The sequence below is a fragment of the Sorex araneus genome, chromosome 5 (assembly GCF_027595985.1).
Source record: "Sorex araneus isolate mSorAra2 chromosome 5, mSorAra2.pri, whole genome shotgun sequence".
Lineage (NCBI taxonomy): Eukaryota > Metazoa > Chordata > Mammalia > Eulipotyphla > Soricidae > Sorex > Sorex araneus.
This window is the reverse complement of record NC_073306.1, coordinates 137951415-137972602: the sequence shown is the minus strand read 5'-3', so window position 1 is coordinate 137972602 and position 21188 is coordinate 137951415. Positions and strand designations below refer to the sequence as shown.

The 21188-nt window shown below is 66.1% G+C and overlaps 1 protein-coding gene across 1 annotated transcript; it reads right to left on the bottom strand.

The window, feature by feature from the left end:
* Positions 1 to 14365: 14365 nt before the first annotated feature.
* Positions 14366 to 20818, bottom strand: PCK1 (phosphoenolpyruvate carboxykinase 1). The gene is made up of 10 exons (XM_004620267.2): positions 20772 to 20818; positions 20448 to 20682; positions 19949 to 20130; positions 19127 to 19330; positions 18861 to 19048; positions 16737 to 16899; positions 16117 to 16341; positions 15899 to 16030; positions 15520 to 15615; positions 14366 to 15364 (listed from the first exon to the last, which is right to left on the bottom strand). Exons 2-10 carry the CDS (start codon positions 20669 to 20671, stop codon positions 14910 to 14912), a joined length of 1869 nt encoding a protein of 622 aa, XP_004620324.1. The 5' UTR covers positions 20672 to 20682; positions 20772 to 20818; the 3' UTR covers positions 14366 to 14909.
* Positions 20819 to 21188: the final 370 nt, after the last annotated feature.

The following is a 21188-nucleotide window of genomic DNA, read 5'->3' as shown; positions in this document are numbered from 1 at the left end:
ACCACAGCACCCCACCCCCAGAGACCCTCCAACACACCCCATCCCACCCTAGGGCCGAGACAGGGCCCACTCCCTAGATGTCACACACACATGCAGACACGCACAGACACGCAGTTACACGCAGACACACACAGACGCACAGAGTTATGCACACACACAGAGACACACAGCGTTACATGCACACACACGGCACTCCCACGGACACACAGCTACACTCAGACACACAGTCACACAGACATGCATAGAGACAGCCGCGCACGGCCACACAGACCAGCAGCCTGGGTCGCCCCACAGATGGTTGCTCCCGGGTGGCAGGCCTAGGCCCCGTCAGGGATGGCCACAAGCGACGTGCGTCCTCACATGCATGTCTCACTCTCCCCAGCCTCGGTTTCCCCATCTGTAAAGTGGGGGCACCCCACGGGGAGCCTCACTCAGCTGTGCCAGCAGCCCCGGGCACCTTGTGGACACCCCGTGCAGCTCCCGGGTGCCAGCCCTCCCTCAGGCGAGGGTCAGGGGTGGGAGCCGGACAGTCCCCCCACTGCTGGACCCGCCAGCCCGCCCGGCTGCAGGCACATCTGGGCACCAGGTGGCGCTCTAAGCCCGCGCCTCGGGGTCCCCACTAGGCATTAACCAGGGGTGGGATGGGGTTGGGGGTCTCCCTGACTCGCCCCCCCGCACTGGGGCAGGGCTGGCCCCCGGGCGCCTCCCAGGGCTGCAGCTCTGGACTCTAAGGCCAGCCCCCACCCCTGCCGGCCACTGCGGGCCGTGTCCACAGCACCCTGAGGGTCAGGGCTACCCCCAGAGGGCTCTGGCGGGCGGCTCTGGCACCTCCTGTCTCAGCGTCTCCCTCCCCGCCTCGGCGAGACGCTTCGCCCCGGGGCCCCGTGTCCGCCCCAGGGCCCAGGTCAGCAGCGGGGCTTGTCTCCGCAGAAACCCTGCTCCAGCCGCTCCAGCCGCCAGCTCACCCCGGGCACCCTCTGGCCCCCGTGACCTTCACTGCAGCCTGGGGGGGTTGATCCACCCAGACGTGTCCCTCTGCTGCCTCAGCCCAAGTCAGGCCGACGACGTCCAGCGGGAACCTGAACGTTCTCAGAGGGGACCTGGGACACCGTCAGGGCACAGGGAAACCGAGGCACGCAGGAAGGGACGGACAGACGGAGAGACAGCTGAATGGACGGTGCACAGAGGGAACAGGCGAGCATGTGACAAAGGGATGAAGGAGCGAGGGCGGGATGAGTGAGGGGCAGGCAAGCCCACCTGGGGCCCCGCCCTCGGGCCCAGGGCTCAGCCCCCTCGGCGGCACCCGCCAGGCCTGGGGCGGCTCGTCCTCCTCCTCCCTTCCCGGGGGGCTCGGCGCACACTGTCGCTGCTTCCTCTAGGGGCAGCGCGCGCAGATCCCCACCCAGGACCCCCGGCCCCAGTGGGGCTCCAGGACCCCCAGCCACGCCTGAGAGCCATGTCCAGGTCCCTGAGGGGACAGCAGGCGGCGTCAGGGGCGGGGCCGGCCCCTCACCAGCTGCTGAGTGTGGCCCCGCGCAGCCCGGGAGGTATCCGGATTGGGCAGACCCGGCCTCAGTTTCCCTCCTGGCGTGGGGAGCCTCGTTCCTTGGGCCCCTCACCCCTCACCTCTGACCTCTCACCTTGGCGGCTCCTGCCTCCAGTCCTGCTTTCACCACCTCACTGGGCACTCCCGGGCCCCGCCCCAGCCCTGTGCCCGGAATCCCTGGAGACAAGCCAGCTGGGCCCAGACTCCGGAGACCCCAGCTGGGCCCCAGGCGCCCTCCCTCCCGCGGGCCCGGAGCTGGGGCCCGGCCGCCCACTCTGCAGGGCTGTGCTGGGGCCACGGTGCCTTGGCGCTCTGGCTTGTTCCGAGGAGACAGGCTCCCCGAGGCAGCCGGACTCGGACACGTGGCTTGGAGAGGTCCCTCCACCCCCCCAGCCTCAGCCCCAGCCGCCACCAGCCCTGGGGGGTGGGTCCCGGCCCCCCCCCGGCACATTCCCGGGAATCTCCCACCGGGGAGCCCTCAAACCCCCCAGTGCAGCTGCCCGGCCCCCTGTGGTCACTGCAGGCCTCCCTGCTGCCCGCCCCACCCCTCCCCAGCCCGGGGAGAGGCCACCAACCCCTTCACTGCAGCCTCGGAACCCCCCACGCTCCCCGAACTAGGACCTGCTGCTGTGATTTGGCCCTGGGGTAACTGACTAGGCTCTCCAGCCCCTGCACCCCACCCCCTGCTCCCCTCACCCACCCCTGCTTCCCTCCACCACACCCCTGCATCCCTCCACCCCACACCCCTACTCCCCTCCACCTGCACCCCTGCTCCCCTCACCCCACACTTCTGTGTCCCTCCACCCCACACCCCTGCTCCCCTCTACCCCACGCCCCTGCTTCCCTCACTCCATACCCCTGCTCCCTTCACCCCACAACTGTCCCTCCACCCAACACCCCTGCTCCCCTCACCCACACCCCTGTGCCCCTCACCCCACACCCCACGCCCTGTGCTGTGTGGTGAGCGGTGTGGTCATGGCACCTCCTTCTGGGGGAGGTGTCCGAGCCGCACAGATGCTGGGTGAGGGGGCGGCCACTCATCGGCCAGCGTCTGGACTTTGGTGGAGGACAGCAAAGGGGGCCCCCAGGTCGTGCCGGGCACCTGGGCGGGCCGGGGGCCGGGACTCACGAGGTCCCCTGATTCTTGGCCTCGCCCCACCATGAGCGTCTCCAGGTCTGAGACCCCCAAGGCAGCTGGGGCCTCACTTGGTCGCCCCCTACCCCGACACCACCTTTCTCCTTCCAGCCCCCTAGGGCGGGGACCCCCGCGGCCCCTCCCAGCCAGCGTGGCCTCGGGACCCTTCAGGCCCAGGGGCTCCCCGGTGGGTGTGCAGCTCCGGGCCCAGCCAAGCCTGTGCGCTGTGTGTGCTGGGGACGGACCCCGTGGACGGTCGGCACCAAGCCAGCGGCGGCCTGTGGACCAGGAGCAAGAGGCCAGGGGGGCGCACGCTGCCGCTGGCTGTGGAGACCCCAGCTTCGGCGACACGGCCCTGAGTCCCCTCCCTCCACGGCCGTGTGTCCGTCCTGCCAGGGCCTGGCCTGGCCCTCTGTCTCAGGAAGGGGCGCAGGGAAGGGGCAGCAGGGTGGAGGCGGGGCTTCGGGAGAGAAGGGCGGGGCTTCTGGAGAGAAGGGCGGGGCTTCTGGAGAGAAGGGCGGGGCTTCGTGGGAGAAGGGCGGGGCTTCGAGAGAGACGGGCGGGGCCCCAGGCTGGAGCAGCTGGGCGAGGCCCCCACCCGCCCCTCTGACAGCCAGCCCACCAGGAAGGGGTCCCGGTGCTCTCCCTGGCCGAGCGTCAGAGCCCGGACAGCCTGGGGCCACGCTCCACGCTGGTCCCGCCGGAGCCCTGGTCCCTCCGGCCACCCCCTGACCCCAGACAGCTCTGATGGCAGCTGGGCCCGACCCCGACCCCGACCGTGCTTCTGTCTGCCCGGAAAGGGCCCTGCCCCGGCCACACACACCGGACTCGGCCACACAGCCAGGGCCAGCTGCCCCAGCCACACCCACTCCCGGGCGGTGTGGCCAGCCCACCCCTCGTTCCCGTGGCACCGCTGCCCTCTCGGTCTCATCTCTCTCCCGCATCTCCTCCAGTGGGGCCGAGCTTGGCGCTGGTGGGCCTTGGCCTGAGCGGCAGCTCTTAGTAACCGCAGCGCCCCGAGCCACCCGCCCATCTGAGAGCAGTTGGGCAGCGTTGGCCACTGCCCACTCCTCCACACTGACGCCCCCAGAGCCCATAGCTCTAGTCAGGGCTGTGTGTGTGGTGTGGGGGATGGAGAAAGGAGGATGGGAATGTTCCGGTGAAGCATAGCAGCCCGTGGGCAGGCGGGCAAGGCCCTCTCCAGGTCCCTTCCACCTTGGTGCCCTCCGTGCCCAACACAGGTGCTGACGCTTCACTGCTCAAAATGGCTGCATGTGCTCCAGCCATCACGTCTCCGTTCAGCCCTCAGAGAGAGAAGAAGGCGGGCAGGCGGGCGGTGCCTGCCCGGAAGGTCACGTCCTGGAACGCCACACATAAGACTTGCACTTACTGTTCCATATCTGGGCACCGCAGCTAGAAAGTGGGGCCCTCGTTACTACGGGACGAGGCAGACGGACGGATGATGCAGGGGGCACGGCAGCTGTCGGCAGCTGTGATGGTTCAGACATCCGGGACTCAGATGGACCGTCTGCAGGGTGCCAGACACAGGCGGGGCAGCTGGGCCGGAGAGGAGGCCCTGCCCGGGTGGAGGAGTGACAGTGGGCAGAGCCTGGTCCCGGCCTGCGTCCCGGGCGTAAGCACCATATGAGGGGCAAGAGCCCTGGGGTGAGGGGCGAGGGTGGCCGATGGCCGGAGGTGGGCACAGGGTGGGCAGTCTGCCCGCGGGCACCAGAGAGGCGGCTGGACCAGCCCCAGGACCAGGAAGTGGCTCGCCCAGGGTGTGTGTGTGTGGGGGGGGTGGCCCCCTGCTGGTGGCGCCCACCAGGACACTGGCTGCCCCCTGTCCCTCGGCGCCCACCCCCACCCCCCCACACACAGGCTTCAGCCTCCCGCAGGCCTCTGGCTCAGAGAGTGAGGCTGGGGGGTCTCTGGGGCCCAGCGGCTCGGGGTCTGCTCTGGCAGCGGGGGTGGGGGGCTGCTGGGGTCGGCCCACAGCCCCCGCATCAGGCAGCCCCCGAGCCCCACCCGTCTCTCCCGGGAGTCTGATGTGTGTGGCCGGTCGCGGCCTAGCCGCTTGGCTGCCCCCTGCCCCCCGGGGGTCTCTGTCTTCTCCAGACGAGCCTCCGCAGCCCCCCAGCCCCGCGAGCCCCTGCCGCAGACACCTGCAGTGACTCGGCCCCCTGAGGCCGGCGGGAGCGGCCGTCCCCCCCCCCCGCCCCCGCCCGACACGGCTGTTACTCTGCGGCACTGCTGGCGGCGGCAATCTCTAATTTGCTAAATTGATGTGTATATTGACTAAATAAATATTCGGCACGAAGCCCGCGTCCCCCTCCGCGTCGCCCGTCCTCGGGGCCGCAGGCGGGGGCCGAGCCGGCTGGCTGCAGCCGCTCCGGGCGGGCCGGGCCAATCCGGGCGCGAGGCCCCGTGACGCAGCGTCTGCTGGGGACGTGAGCTGCCGCTCAACGACTTGCCCGGACTTTGGAAGTCTGGCACAGAAAGTTTTTGCCGCAGTGGGGGAACATTTGGGGTGACTGGCTCTCGGGGCGTCGGGGGGCTCTGGCGCGGACGCAGCGGAGGCGGGGCTGCCCCCAGGGCCGGGGCAGAGCCCCCCGCCCGGAGGACCCTCTGTACCTCACTCCCGGGAGCAGAGCAGGCAGGCCGGGGGCTCGGGTGGGGAGACGGGTCCGCCCCCACCTCCACGGGGGCTCGTGAGAAGGGGGGGTCCTGCGATGCGGGCTGGGGGTCCCTCCCGGGAGGGCTCTGACCCTGGGGATACTTCGGAGTCCCGTGGCCGGTCTTGAACCCAGGGCCGAGGGGGGACCAGACCTGGGGGCTGTGGGGTGGCTGGAGCAGGGACCCCCAGGCCAGCATCGGAGAGGGCGTCGGGCAGGGCCCGGGCAGCGAGGGGGCTCGAGGGGGGATCTGGGGAGGCCGGAGCCTGCCATGACTCAGTTTCCCAGCCCATGATGGGACCACGGCACTGGGGGTCGCAGAGGGCGGAGGGAAGGGCACAATTCAGCCTCTCCCCGCAGAGGGAGCTGGAGTCCCTGGGGGCAGCCGGGGCCAGGCCGCTCCCCCCGGGAGGAGAAATGGGGGGATCACCCAGGGGTTCGGCCGGCTCAGCTCCCCTCCCCGGCGGTGGGGGCTGCCCGGCGCCCCCTCGGAACACAACAGTCTGCCCCAGAGAGCGACCAGTGCTGTGGGCTCACCTGGGTGGCTTCAAGGAGGAGGCGTGGGGGGGGAGATGGGGAGTCGGCCAAAGCCCGGTGAGCGTGGTGGGCAGGGTCCCATGGGCACAGAGAGCTGGGCGAGCACTGCAGTGCAGAGTCTGAGAGTGGTGGGAGGTTCGGCTCGGCCTGTGTGTGTGTGTGGGGGGGGGTCTGGCACTGAGCACCCAGAGCGTGTGGGTAGGGGCGTCCCGCCAAGGTGTCACCCCAAGGGAGCTGTCTCTGGGGGTGCCCGGGGGTGGGCAGGGGGCAGCCGGGCGTCTGGCCCCACCAGGGGCGGCCTAAGGCTCAGGGAGTGGCTGTTCCAGGCCCCGGGAGCGTCCCGGGGGGCATCTGGGGGAATGTTCTAGTCCCGGGCGGGTGGTCTCTGTGACAGCCAGGCCAGCAAAGTGTGCCCAGGCCGAACATGCTTCTCCGGGGGGCTGGCCTGGGGTGTGGGGTCCAGGCGGCCCCCCGCGCTGCTGGGAGGTGGCGGAGCGGCCAGGCAGGGGCACCTGAGGCCCGCCTGGCCCGGGGCCATCGATCTTGTTATTTCCTGCGAGTCCTGAATATTCATCTGCCTTGCAGCCCAGCCGCCCACTCCTGCGGCCATCCGTCTCCCAGACGCCTGCCTCTGCAGCGCGCGACCTTGGCCGACCCTCAGGCTGACTGCAGCCGGGGGGCCCTATGGGGGGCTGGCCGAGCCTCAGTTTCCCCACCTGTGCAGCTGGGCGGCGGGCGGGGCAGTTGCCATCCAAGACCCCCTGTCTCACAACCCAGCGGGACTTTCGAGGACCCCTGAGGCGGGGGACGGGGTCCTGCCATTGTCCCCCACACCAGAGAGCAGGACCTCGAGCCTCGGGGCCTGGCCACAGGCCTCCCGCCAGCTCCCAGAGGGCTGGGGGCAGGCCAGAGATGGTCAGACCCCAAAACCCTGGCCCCAAGCTGCCGCCCCAAACTTGGAGCCCCCCCCCCCGCCTGGCCTGGACCATCCCCCCCAAGAGTGGCCCGAGGCTGGGGCCAGCCAGGGAGATGTCGGGGGCCTCGGCTCCGGCTCAGTGGGGTTCAGCTGTGGCACTGCCCCTTCACCCCGTCCACAGCTGGGCAAGGAGCATCTGAGCCCTGTGGGCTGGACAGGGGGTCACACCGCCTCACTGAGCCTGGAGGCTGTCAGGGGGAGTCTGTCTGTCCCTCCTACTGGCCCTGCAGAGTCCGCAGGCACAGCGGGGAGAGTCTGCCCCGGCCCCCCCCCAGCCCCATGGCTCCCCTCAGTCCCTCTGCTCCAGAAACAGTGCTCCTTCTGCAAACCTCAGCTAGCCGCTCCATACCGTGCCCCATCCTGCTGCCGGCCAGGGCCTCACTTTGACCCACCAACTGCCCTGCAGAGCTGGTTCCAGAGGTGGAAGCCCCCCAGCTGCCGTGCAGGGAGCTCAGCCCCCTCCCCTGGCCCCCAGCTGGTCCCTCTGACACCCCCTAACGACCCTCCGGGGCAGGCGCTGTTGCTCTCTGTCCCCGTCCAGTGAGCACGGAGGGTCACTAGGGACACGCTGCTCCTTCCGTGGCCTCAGATCCTGGCCCAGGGGGTTGGGCCTCCCAGGAGCCCCTTCCCCGAGAGGCCAGGGCAGAGCCGGCTGCCCTCGGGGACATGAGCCGGGGACGGAGCCCAGCACGGTGCTCGCGGTGTTTGCTGGGCCCCCCGGGGCTGGGTGCTGGCAGAGGTGAGGCGAGGTCAGGCCCGGGGTACTGTTTGCCTGCGGCAGCGGTGGGCACTCCTGGGAGGGCAGAGGGCAGCGGGCGGGAGGTCACTGGGGGAAAGTGCTGGGGACACTTCCCGGCTGGGCCTCCGTGGACCAAGTTCCTGAACTGAGGACTTTAGACACCCTGCACCGCCTCCCGCCCGGCCCTGGCGGGGAAGGCCAGCTAAGGACGGCATTCTCACACGTGCGTGCATGTGTGCACACGTGTGCATGTGTGTGTGCATGTGTGTGTGCGTGTGTGCATGTGCACATGTGTGGGTGTGTGATGCACGTGTGTGCATGCGTGTGTGGTGTGTGCATGTGTGCGTGTGCACATGCGTATGGGTGTGTGATGCACATGTGTGCATGTTATTCTGTGGTGTGTGTCTGCATGTGCGTGTGGGGTGCACCTATGCCTGTTTGCGTGTGTAGCCCCAGATCACAGCGGGGAGGGGAGGGGCTGGAGACAGAAGACTTGAAAAGTGCTTGTCATGCTCTGAGTGAGTCTCTGTTAGCTCCGTGCTTGGTTTACGGCCGCGATGGAGGAGGGGGGAGTGGGGGGTGGGCGGAGGGATGGAGGGATGAGGGGTGGGTGGAGGACGAGAGCGTGGGGAGTGGAGGAATGAGAAGATGGAGGAGGGGCAGGAAGGAGGGGTGCAGGGAGGCGGACAGAGGGGGTCTCTGTGTGTTGAGGGGGGTGTCCTTCCAGCCCAGGAGACAGCCCGGAGTGGGCAGTGGCCCTGGCCGGGCCCCCGTGTCCCTGGGCGCATCCTGAGCAGCGGCTGGAGCCCCGGAACGGGCGGTGTCTGGGCCCTGGTCTGGAGCTCAGCGAGCCTCTCCGTGAGGGTGATGGTGGCTCGGGTCTCGGTGGCTGTCCCTCCACCAAGGAGAGGGGTGAGGGCAGGAGAGGCGGGAGCCCCTCCCCCACCCCCCTCGCGCCCTGGGCCCTGGAGGGCTGCTCCCCGCGGGCTCCCGTGAGGGCGTCGGGGGAAATGGCCCCAGGAGCCCGGAGCCTGTGTGAGACCCTGTTGCCGGGAGACCTCCCTGCGCTTCCTGCGGCCGCGTGATCAGCCAGGCCCCTCCCTGACACAGGGGCAAGGCCCACGAGGGGCCACGCGCCAGGAGACTGTCAGGGCAGCTGGGGCAGCCCCCGACTTGGGCACACCCGCCCCGCCCCTGCTGTGTGCGGTGACCGGCCAGGCCAGGGACCGCTAGAGGGGCCCCAACGCGCCCTGCTCCCCATGGCGGAGTCAGCCAAGGAGCAGGTTGTGCGCCCGCGGGGTTCCAGCGCCCGCTCAGGGCAGACACGGTAACAGGCTGGAGCGGGCAGCCCGTGTCTGGCGCCTCCCGGGGACGAGACAGCCTGGAGCTCGTGTCCAGTTTCCTGCCGGCCACCGTCTTTCCAGTTCAGCTCATTGTCCACCAGGCAGCCCCCACCTGCCTTCTGTCCTTCCATCGAGAGGATGTCCATTTATTTAGCATCTACACAGCCAGCTGTCTGCCTACTCCACTCACTATCTGTCCCCTGGCCATGCACAGAACTGGACGGACGGATGGATGGGTGGATGATGGATGGATGGGTGGATGGATGGATGGGTGGGTGGATGGATGGATGGATGGATGGATGGATGGATGGATGGATGGATAGATGGGTAGGTGGATGGATGGGTGGATGGATGGGTGGATGGTTGGGTGGGTGGGTGGATGGATGGATGGATGGGTGGGTGGGTGGGTAGGTGGATGGATGGGTGGATGGATGGGTGGATGGTTGGGTGGGTGGGTGGATGGATGGATGGATGGGTGGGTGGGTGGGTAGGTGGATGGATGGGTGGATGGATGGGTGGATGGTTGGGTGGGTGGGTGGGTGGATGGATGGATGGATGGATGGATGGATGGATGGATGGATGGATGGATAGATGGATGGTTGGGTGGGTGGATGGATGGATGGATGGGTGGGTGGATGGATGGGAAGGGAAGGGAAGGGAAGGGAAGGGAAGGGAAGGGAAGGGAAGGGAAGGGAAGGGAAGGGAAGGGAAGGGAAGGGAAGGGAAGGGAAGGGAAGGGAAGGGAAGGGAAGGGAAGGGAGAAAAGAGGAAGGGAGAGGTCGAGGCGGGACCCAGAAGGGGAAAGGCAGAAGGAGGCGGGCACCCTCGCCCTGGCCCTGGCCCTCAGCAGGTGTCCGCCCCTCCTGCCTGGCAGGTGCCACTGGGGCTGTTGCTTCTGAGCACTGGAGGCTCAAAGCCTTTCAGGCCCGGCCCGGCTCCTGTCTTCAGTGTCACTGAAACCCCCCGGGGCTGCCCCTGGAGAGTGACCAGTTGTCCTGGAGACCGGCTTCTCCAGAGGCCCTGCTGGGGGCTCGGGTGGGAGGGGCCTCGGGCAGGGGCGGGGGCGCAGCCTGACAGCTCCAGACGCCCACACGGCTGTCCCCCACCCCTGGCCCTCGGACATGGGGGGCCAAAGTGATTCTCGGTGACTCCAATCCCAACCTTCAGCCCCCTTCCGGGGAGCAGACGTGTCCACAGGGAGTGGGCCCGCTCCATGGAGTGTAAGGGTTCAAGTGGGGCCAGCCTGTGCAGGGTGACTCGAACCCCAAACCTGAACCCCAGGGGACGGGCCCAGGAGCCAGCAGACCAGGTGCCCTGCCAGCCCCTCTGCCCACCTCCAGGGGGCACGCTGTGGTGGGGGGACTCCCTGCGCTTCACGTCCAAGGGGCTTCAGCGCCCGAGTCTCCCTCACCAGACTGTCCCTGCCAGGAATGCGGCAGGAGACAAGTTCACTTCTGCCCTATCTCCAAAGTATTCAGCTAAGTGCCAGGCGCATAATAAGTGCTCAATAAATCACCATTATTAGGAGCGGCCAGGGAGGGGGAGAGAGGACAGATCAGAATTGAATCCTGTCTCGCAGATTTATGGGGCGGCTGCCAGGAGGAGGGGGAGGAGGGGGAGGAGGGGATTTCAGGTTGCAGCTCCCTCGCAGGCTGACTTTGCTGATGTCCTCTCATCCCCTCTCCAGAGAGGGAGAGGGCGGGGGCGGGAGGGGGAGGGAGGGAGGCTAATCCAGGACGCGGCTGAGCCTGAGCATCTGAAGACGAGCTAATTCAGAATGTAAACTCCGTCTCCTCCGCAGCTAATGGCAGGCTCGGCTGCGTCCGGGAGCAGCTGCCAGTGTCCCCCCACGCCCCCCATGGCCTCTGGCCCCGTCTGCCCGTACACAGCACGGGGGGGGGGGGGGGCCTGTGCCCATCAGGTTGAAGGTCGCAGGCTGAGCAGGGAAGGGGAGGTGTGGGTGGGGCTTGTCTCCCAGCTCCTGGGGGTGGGGGGGTCCCCCAGCCTGAGCCTTGGGGGAGATTTGCACCAGCAGCCCGGGAGGTGCCTGCCCTGCTCCGCCGCCCCCCCCCCCGCTGCCCTGAGGCCGCTGGCCAGGGCTGCCCCTAGGCCATGGACCATCCAGTCTGGATGCTGAAAGTACCTGCGGGTTCAAGGGCCCCTTTGCCCGCCCTTCCAGGGTCCGTCGGGGGGCGGGGCTTCTGCGGCTGGGCTGGGCTGCTGGGGGCAGTCTGGGCAGAGGGGCGCTGCTGTCAGGAAGAGGCCCGGGCAAATCTTGGGGCAAGACTGGACACGTGCCACTGCTGGGGAAATCGAGGCACACAGAGGCCGGGCCTGCCCCAGGGCACACGAGGGGCCCAGTGGCTGTGGTGGACACTGGCTTGGTGGGCTTCTGTAGCAGGGAGGGAGAGGGAAGGCCCTGGCATGGCGGCAGCCCTGGCCCCGGGGTGGGGGGGGGGCCCTCTGCCCTCTGCTGCCGACTCCGAGCCTGGGACTCAGGTGCTAGTTCTGCACCAGCTGGTGACAGGCGTGGGGGCGGGTCTGTTCTCTGGCCCCTCCCGCCCCTTCCTTTCCCTCCTGCCTGCAGCTTTCTGGAGCAGTGAATGGGGAGATCATGTGGCCTGACCTGGGGTCCTACCTGACCACTGCCCTCTGCCTGGTGCCCTCCTGCGTCTCTCAGGGAGGACCCCCCACTGCAGCCCTCCTCCCCCTCCCCTCTCCTCTCCTCTCCCCTCTCATCTTCCATCCCGGGCAAGTGCAAACGTCCAGCCCAGAGCCCAGGGCCAACCCTGGTTCCTAGTTCCAGTTAAGAGACACGGGCTGGAGAGATGCCGGGGTCCCAGCACTCTACTTGAGTGCAGCTTGCGTGCGGGCCCCTTAGAGGGTCCCCCAAGCCCCGCCCGCCCGGGGTGATTCCTGAGCACAGGGCCAGGATCAAGCCTTGCACACAGCCCGATATGGCCTCAAGCCCCGCAAAGGAGAAGGAGACACTAAATCGGGTTTGTTCTTTTCCAAAAAACTTGACAGAGCCGTGGAGCACATTCCAGAAACTTCTCCCACTTCCAGGGCCCAATCCTGTGGTTTTTAATAGACCCGCAGAATTGTGCAAAGCACGATTCTAAATTTAGCGCATGTGCCTCCCCCGCCCTGGCGACCTCTGAACTGCACACCCGCTTCCTGCCAGATGGGCCACCCGGGGCACTTCCTGAGCACTGGTGCCCCCCACAGATGCTCGCGGCCATGTCTGTGGTACCGGCCAGGACGAGGTACCACCGGCTTCTCGTTCTGGCTCCACGGGTGGGGCCTACTGCTTCTCGAAACTAAACGCCCCTCAGGCGGGTGGTCTCTTCTCCTTTGGTCAGTGCCCAGAGTTCATGGGCCTGGGAAGGGGAGGGGGGCGGGGGGTGGCGGGGGGGGGGGAGCTGCAGCTCGAGTCCCAGACTCGGGGCTGGGGGCTGTCTGCTCTGGCTGCCGCTCCTCCCTCCTCTTTGCAGCAAGCCCCTCCCCCGCCCTCTCCAGGGGTGCGGGCCCAGGGAAGCGATTGGCCGGAGCGGAACCTCTGCGAGAGGTCACCCATCCCTCACGCACCAGGGGCGGCTGCGCCCCCGATCACTCGTCCAGAAGCCGACTGTGCAGGAGTTTAATTATTTCTGGGCTGAGCAAATATTTGCAGCATCTCTGCGGCAGAGTGTTTTGCCGCAGGAAGGTTCTGCCGCTCAGACTGCGTGCCCAGGGCAGTTCGCACCCTGGCATCCCCCGGCTCCGAGAAGGTGCCAGACAAGAGTGCCCCGGGAGCACCCGCCGAGAGAGCCGCGGTGAGCGGTGGCAGCCCCCAGGCCCCAGCTCTGCACCCAAAGGAACTTCTGTGCCATCCCAGCGTGGGGGGCCCAGACAGCAGGGAGCAGCGCGGGGGCTGCCGCCGGGGGATGCCCAGGCCCGTCAGAAGCAGGGAGGGCGTTTATCAGCCCGCTGCCCCCCCACCCCATGCAGGAGGAGGGGGAGGCAGTCAGCCGGGAGAGACGCCCCACTCCCCACCCCAGGCACCAGTTTCTGGGGCGCCTGTGTCCCGCCGTGGGCCTCCCTGGTCAGGATCCAGGCCAGGACCCCCAAACCTCTCTGCCCCAAAGGCTGAGCTGGGAAGGAACCCAGGGAAGGTCAGAGTGGGTGGCCCGGAGAGCCCGGTCCAGCGGCAGAGCCGCAAGCCCCGCCCCACTGAGGCCCCGCCCCTTCCACGCCCCTTCACACCCCGTTCATGCTCCGCCCATTCCCAGACCCTGCCTTCTCCGCCCTCGACACGCTCCGCCACGCCCACCCCGTCAGCCCCGCCCCATCCCGGACGCCCCGCCCCGGGCCCCGCCCATCTTTGCTGCCCGCTGTTTGCTGTGTCCCCACCTTGTTCTGGTCTTTCACCCAGTTTCCCTCTGGGCCACGGGGTTCAGGGGCAGCTTCTGCGTCGGCCTGTGCGCGGAAGGCGTCAGCACCTGGGAGGGGGGGCTGGGGAGACGGGCAAGGGGTTCGTGGTTTCCCCCGGACCCAGCCAGGGAGCCTAAGTGCTGAGTGCAGGGTCCTGGGGCTCCCCGGAAACCCCGACTCTGGGCTGCCAGCGCGCCGGAGCCAAGCAAGGCTCTGCAGGAAGCAGGAGCGAGCTGGGGGCTGGGAAAGGGGCGGGCAGAGGGCACGGCTCCGTGTGCAGCCTGGCCCCAGGACATGACTTCCCTGGCCTCAGTTTCCCCATCTGTGAAGTGGGGTGATCTCTGCTTCACCTTCCGCGTGGAGGCCCAGCTAGGTGCAAAGGAACTGGGGAAGAGTGTGTGCAGTTGGGACGTGGGGGGAGGCTGGCCTGTCGGGGTCCCTGGGAGGCTGGACAGCGGCGTGGGGGCCTGGGGAGGGGGGACCAGCCAGTGACTTCCAGGAGGCATCTGAGTTGGAGATCTCTGTGGATTGTTCTAGAATACCAGCATGGCCTCTCTCTGCTCCTACAGTGTCCACTGTGAGCCACTGCTGGCAGTGCTGTCCCCGTGAGGACGGAGCTCGAGAGGCCTCTGCAGGACTCCTGGAGGGCCTTTCTGGAGCCCCGGACTCCTCGGAAAACACACAAGGCGCCCGCAGGGCTGTTAGGAACTGGCTGGTGGCTCTAGGCTCTCTATGGTCATTTCAGAGGCCAGGTGTCCCCTCCCGTCCCTCTCACAGTCCTTTCTGGGCCTTTCTGCTTCCCGACTCCCCCGACACCTCCCTCAGGGGGTCCCAAGGACTCTGGCGCCCCCTAAGTGTATTTCTTGGTGGCTCAAATAAGAAGCCCAAGCCAAAAAATGTCTCTTTTCTATAAAAGTTTATTCTGTGATTTTCCCAAGAAGTGTTAAGGGGCATTGGAATTACGTAACCACAGGAACACGATATAAAAATAATTTAAACACACATTAATAATAAAGCGACATTTCATTTAGCAAAAACTAGTAGCAATGTTGCCCAAGATTCTTCCAAAGGTATTAAATATGGTTTTGATAGCAGAACTCTCTCTCTCTCTCTCTCTCTCACACACACACACACACACACACACACAGATACACACATGTGCATGCACACACGTGCATGTGTGCACGCACATATATACAGCTCAAGTATTTTTCTCGCGCATTCCGGCTCACTGACATAGCTAAAGCAGAAACACAAGATCGAACGGGAGCAGGTCCTCGGGCCTCAGCCGACGTGCACTGGACAGTGAATCTTGGGGACGTGTGAAGATTTCCCTCCCAAACTCAGTTCCCAGCCTGTATCCTGCGGTCCTATCTGGAAGATTAAAGCGTGTCTCGGATCTGCTCGTGGGCGTGTTCATTACAGCGGCGGTGCCGATTCTGGAAACTCCCTCCTCTGGTCCCAGGATCTCCTCTGCACTGGAAAGGGCGGGGGCGGGGGGTGTGGGGGGAGGGCTGGGGGCTCTCTGGGGGGGCCGTCGGGGTCGGCTCACATCTGGCTGATCCTCTGCTTGAGCGCCAGGAGCTCCCCCTGGATCTCGCTGGGGAGGTCGGCATTGACCTGCTCCTGCAGGTACTTCTGCACCTCGGCCACCTCCTTCTCCCAGAACTCCTTGGAGATGTGGAAGAGCTCCTGGAGGTCGACGGGGCCCAGGCCCTGCAGGTTCAGGGCATTCTCCTCCGGGATGTAGCCGATGGGCGTGAGCCTGGCGCCGTCGCCCCTGCTGATCCGCCGGAACATCCACTCCAGGACCCGCGAGTTCTCGCCAAAGCCCGGCCACAGGAACTTGCCGTCCTTGTCCTTGCGGAACCAGTTGACGTGGAAGATCCTGGGCAGCTTGGCGCCCGGGCGCCGGGCCATGCTGAGCCAGTGCGCCAGGTACCTGCCGAAGTTGTAGCCGAAGAAGGGCCGCATGGCGAAGGGGTCGTGCATGATGACCTTGCCTGCGGGCCGAGAAGCGCCGGCGTCGGTGGTGGGAACTGACAGCGGAGGGGGCCGTCCGGGCGCGCGTCTCCCCCCGTCTGTGCGCGGAGGAAGGGCCCCGGGAAGGCGGCCTCGTGCCCCGGCCGTGCCACGCCACCCTGCGGCCTCGGGTTACCTTTGTGCTCCGCAGCAGCTGTGGCCTCGGACCTCATGGCCGCCCCCACGAACACTCCGTGCTGCCAGCTGAGCGCTTCGTACACCAGGGGCACCCCTGAGGGGGCAACCGAGAAGGACCCCTCAGGACCTCGGGCGCCCAGGGTCCCCACCCAGTGGGACAGCCACTGCCTCTGGGCTTCGTTTTGATTCCCAAAGCTCCCAACACGGACGCTGCTCAAGGCAGCCCCCCCCCCCCCCCGCCCAAGCCGCACCCCGAGCCCCGTTGGATCACGGAGCTGCGGGGGAGCCACAGTCCGGCCGAGAAGGCCACGGCCACCACCACGTTCACTCCCACTCGCGCCGCCCGGCCTGGCGTCTCCAGGGAAGGGGCGCCTCACCCTCAGGCCGGCGGCCTCCGAAGATGATGCCCTCGATGGGGACCCCTTCGGGGGACTCCCAGGCAGGGTCGATGATGGGGCACTGCCTGGCCGGGGTGCAGAACCTCGAGTTGGGGTGGGCGCAGGGCTCGCCTGCGGGAGAGAAGAGAGTCCTCGAGGGTCTGGCTCGAAGGTGCCCCTGTGCCGGGGGTCGGCCGGGGTCCCCGGGGGGCGCTTACCGTCCGCGGGGCTCCATTCCTTGTTCCTCCAGGAGGTCACCTTGGTGCCCGGGGCCAGCGGCTGGTCGATGCCCTCCCAGTACACGCCGCCGTCGCTGGTCTCGGCCACGTTGGTGAAGATGGTGTTTTTCTGGATGGTCTTAATGGCATTGATGTTCGTCTTCACGGAGGTCCCCGGAGCAACCCCGAAAAACCCATTTTCTGGATTGATGGCCCTTAAGTTACCTGGAAAGTTTCCAATCAGACAAGGGCGCGTGATGCCCATGCAAAGGAGCGCACTGCGGCGCTCTCCCTCGCCAGCCTCATTTTTATGCCCGATTCTCCAACCAGCTTCCTCCTCCCAGGAATATATTTCTCTCCTCATCGGCATTATTTTCCACGCGGACATTTTTACAACTCTCCCCTCAGCTCTCCCCCCGACTCTGTTCGAACACATCTATTATGTAAACACGCGGTGACAGATGGCCCCACGCCACGCAGCCCGGATTCAATCAGAGGCTGCTCGCCGGGGACAGATTTCTCAGGCTCTGGGCGGCGGGTCAGAGGCCCCGACACCGGCCTGGGCGCGCTGGGCAGAGGCCGAGCCCGCACGTGGGCCCCGTGGGGCCCCCGGGACTCACCTTGCTGGTCGAATTTCATCCAGGCGATGTCGTCCCCCACGCACTCCACCTTCCAGCCCGGGAGCGTGGGGTTCATCATGGCCAGGTTGGTCTTCCCACACGCGCTGGGGAAGGCGGCCGCGAAGTACTTCTTCTGGCCCTGCGGGCTGGTGATGCCCAGGATCTGCGGGCGCAAGGGGCCCCTCAGACTCGGCTCCTCCTCCCCGCCCGCACCTCAGTCTGCGAGGCCCCCAGGGTGGAGCCCCCAGATCTATTTCTTCAGGCGTCATGGGGCCCCTCTTTGCCGCTCAGCTCCTCAGGGTGTGGAGAGTCTCCGCCTTCCCCGACCCGGCCTTGAAGCGCCTCACGCCTGCTGCTCCCTGAGCTTGAGTGTCACGAAGCACCCCCCCACCCCCGACACTGGCCCTGTGCCCCCCGCCAGCCGCTGACCCCGCCTCAGCACCACAGCTGGTCTCTGCCTTCCTGCCTTCCTCTCCCGAGGGTCTCCTCGGGACCCTGTGGGGCGGGAGGGCCCGGTGTGCACTCCCCACGGCCAGCAGCTGGGAAAGAAGCGGCTCGTTACCCCTGAGGGAGCAGTAGGGGACTGTGAGGGGTGTTGGTTCTGACAGGCGCTGCCGTGTCATGTGTGGATGTGTGAGGGTGTGTGTGAGTGTGAGAGTGTGTGTTAAAGTGTGTGACTGTGAGAGTGTGTGAAGAGTTTGTGTGTGAGTGGAAGAGTGTGTGAGGGAGTGTGTGTGAGTGTATGAGACAGTGTGAGTGTGTGCAGGTGTGTGAGAGTGTGTGTGTGGGGGAGTGTGGGAGTGTGAATGTGTATGTGTAAGTATGTCAGAGTATGTGAGAATATACATGAGTGTGTGGAGAGGGTGTCAGTGTCTGTGATGTGCAAAACAGAATGAGTGAGCGTAAGAGACCATATGCGTATGTGTGAGAACATGTGAGACTGTGAGAGAGTGAGTCTGTGAGAGCATGTGAGTGTGAGTATGTGTGGGTGGGTGTGAGATAGTGTGTTAAAGTGTATGTGACACTGTATGAGCCTATGCGTAGACAGAGTTGTGTGAGTGTTTAAGACAGTGTTGTGTGAATGTATGTCTGAGTCTAGGTGAGTGTGTGAAGTGGTGTGTAATGAGTGTGTAAGAGAGTGTGTGAGCACAATTGAGAGTACTGTGAAAGTATTATGAGTATTGTGAGTGTGTGTATAAGTATGTGGAGAGTGTGTGAAATAGTATGTGAGTGTATAAGACACTGTGTGAATGGGCATGAGTGCAGGTGAGTGTGTGTGAGTGTATGTGAGTGTGTGGGATGCATAAGCAGTGTGTGTGTGAAACAGTGTGTGAGCACAGAAGACAGTGCAGTGCGTGTGAATGTGTGAACGCAGGTGAGAGTGTGTGTGAGAGTCTGAGTGTGAGAACGTGCAAAACAGTGTGTGAGTGTATATGACAGAGGGTGTGTGTGAATGTGTGAGTGCAGGTGGGAGTGTGTGAGAGTATGTGTGAGTGTGAGAAGGCCTAAGATAGGTTGTGTGAGAGGAAGAGTGTGTGACACAGTGTGTGTGAATGTATACGGCAGTGTGTGGGGGGTGCAGGTGAGTGTGTGTGCACGTGTGTGTGACCGTGTGAGAGCAGGTGAGCATATATGTGAGTGTGTGTGGCTGCAGGTGAGCGTGTATGTGCACATGTGAGTGTGTGAGAGCACGTGAGTGTGAGTGTTGCACATGCATGTGAGGCAATGAGAGAGCATGTGAGCATGGGTAAGTGTGTAAGAGCATGTGAGTGTGTGTGAGAGCACATGAGCATGTGTGTATGAGCATGTGTGAGCGTGTGTGAGTGTGTGTGCATGAGTGTGAGAGCATGTGAGTGTGTGTGTGTGCATGTGAGCAGTGAGAGAACATGTGAGTGTGAGTGTCTGTGAGCATGTGTGAGCATGTGTGAGCGTGTGTGAGCGTGTGTGAGCGCGTGTGAGTGTGTGAGCGTGTGTGAGTGTATGTGTGCATGAGTGTGTGTGTGAGTGTGTGTGCATGTGCATGTGAGGCAGTGAGAGAGCATGTGAGCGCGTGTCAGCGCGTGTGAGCATGTGTGAGCGCGTGTGCGCGCGTGTGAGCGTGGTGCCCCCGCGCCCGTGCCTCACCAGCATGTGCTCGGCCAGCCAGCCCTCCTCCTCGGCCAGCCGACTGGCCATCCTGAGGGCGAAGCACTTCTTGCCAAGCAGCGAGTTGCCGCCGTAGCCGCTGCCGAAGGAGATGATCTCGCGGCGCTCGGGCACGTGTGCGATGAGCGTGAGCTCGGGGTTGCAGGCCCAGTTGTTGACGAGAGGCTCTGCGGAGGGGCCGACAGCCAGTCAGTGCGGGGCCCCCCGGAGCCTGCCTCCCCCGCTCCCTCGGGGCCGGCACTTACTCTTGAGGGGCAGCGGGCAGCCCACCGAGTGCAGACATTTCACGAACGGCCCGTCGCCCAGCGCCTGGAGCACGGCGGCGCCCATGCGCGTCATGATCCGCATGCTGGCCACCACGTAGGGCGAGTCGGTCAGCTCCACGCCGATCTTGGCCAGCGGCGAGCCCAGGGGCCCCATGCTGAACGGGATCACGTACATGGTGCGCCCTGCGGCCAGGAGGCCCCGTCAGCGCAGCTCCAGGCCCGGCTCAGCAGGGGGCGCTTTCCCGGGGCCCCTCTGTGCCCCCCCCCGCTAATCCCTCCTCCAGTTTGCCGCCAGCCCCCCACCCCACCCCCAAATTTGAAGCCAGCCCTGGAGAGGGAGCTGCAGGTCCGGGCAAGCCCTCTGGCCACTGCTTGGGCTCCCACTGGCCGAGGAAGCGGTTTCCACCAGGTGTGGACAGACGGGAAGCGAGGAGACCCCCCTCTGCAGCGCGCACCCCCATAGCACAGCAGGGAGGGCGTTTGCCTTGCACACAGCCGACCCAGGTTCGATTCCTCCGTCCCTCTCGAGAGCCTGGCAAGCTACCGAGAGTATCCCGCCCGCACGGCAGAGCCTGGCAAGCTCCCCATGGCGTATTCGATATGCCAAAAACAGTAACAACAAGTCTCACAATGGAGACGTTACTGGTGCCCGCTCGAGCAAATCGATGAACAACGGGATGACAGTGCGACAGTGCTACCCGTCCCCTGCAGGGATTGGCCAGGACTGGGGTTACCTACCTCCCCACCCCCCGCCGAGGCACAGGTGGCCTGGGGGCGCCCCGCCAGCTGGCCACAACTCACCCTTCATGCACCCCGGAAATCGGACATTGAACGCCTTCTCAAAGTCCTCCTCCGACATCCAGCATCCCAGCTGGCTGGGGCCGGATTTGGGGATGGGCACGGTGTCCCTCTGCTCCTTGGTGATGATGACCGTCTTGCTCTCCACTCTGGCCACGTCCCGGGGGTCCGTGAGCGCCAACCAGCTGCAGCCGGCCCAAGGAACGATTAGGACGCGGCAACGGGACGGGCCGAGGGTCTCCGTGCTCCCAAGGCCAGGGGCCGCCACCCTCCAGCAAGACACAGGGCCCCACCCTCGCCGGCCTCTCGGGGGCTGTGCTGCCCACAGGAAAGGGTCTCCGTCCCCGGTTCACGCCCTGGACACCTTCACCAGACCCCGAGCGCGTCTGACTCCCTCCCTGCAGTGGCTGATGTCTGTCTGGCGCAGTGACCCGGCCACCACTGCAGGCCCCCAGAGGCGTCCCCTGCGAGGGGCCGGCGCGGCCGGCGGGCACTGACTCACCAGTTGTCGTACTTCTTCAGCCGCCGCACGGCGCCCTGCTCCTCCATGTGCTCCAGCAGCCGCCGGTTCTCGTCCTCGGAGCCGTCGCAGATGTGGATGTGGTCGGGCTGGCACAGCGTGGCGCTCGCCTCCACAAACTCGCGCACCGCCCGCGGCAGGCTGGCCAGGTCGCCCTGCACCACCTTGGCCGCGCAGTCGGCGCTGTTGGGCAGCTGGGGTGGCATCTCGCGGGTCTCTGGGAGAGAAAGGGGCGCCGCGTGACGGGGAGCCGGGGCGGACACTGCCGCCCCCCCCAGGAAGGGTGCCCGTGCCCGAGCTGCCCACCTTCCTTCCGCTCAGAGAACCGAGGCTTCCTTGGGGTCTCCCGCCAGGCCGGGTTTGGGGCCCAGGGGCAGAGCCTCCGGGCTTTAAGCCCGGGGAGGAGGGAGGCCCGGCCCCTGGCCGCGCCCGGAGGCTCGCCGCTGACGTCAGAGGCCGGGCCCTGGATCCCGGCCACGGTCAACCCCGCGAGGGACCCACTGGCCACCGTGAACCCGGGGATAATCATTGAACAGACACGGTTAATGAGTGCCACCCCTCCCGCGGCCGGGGACCAGCCCAGGCGAACCCTTACACAATACCCACGGGCTCACCTTTGACCCAGCTCCCAGCTGATGATGCAAAGCACCCGGCCCAGCTGCCGAGGGCGCCCCCCGAAGGCCGCGGGCTGCACGGCACGCTGCCTGCTGCTCTGGCTGCAGT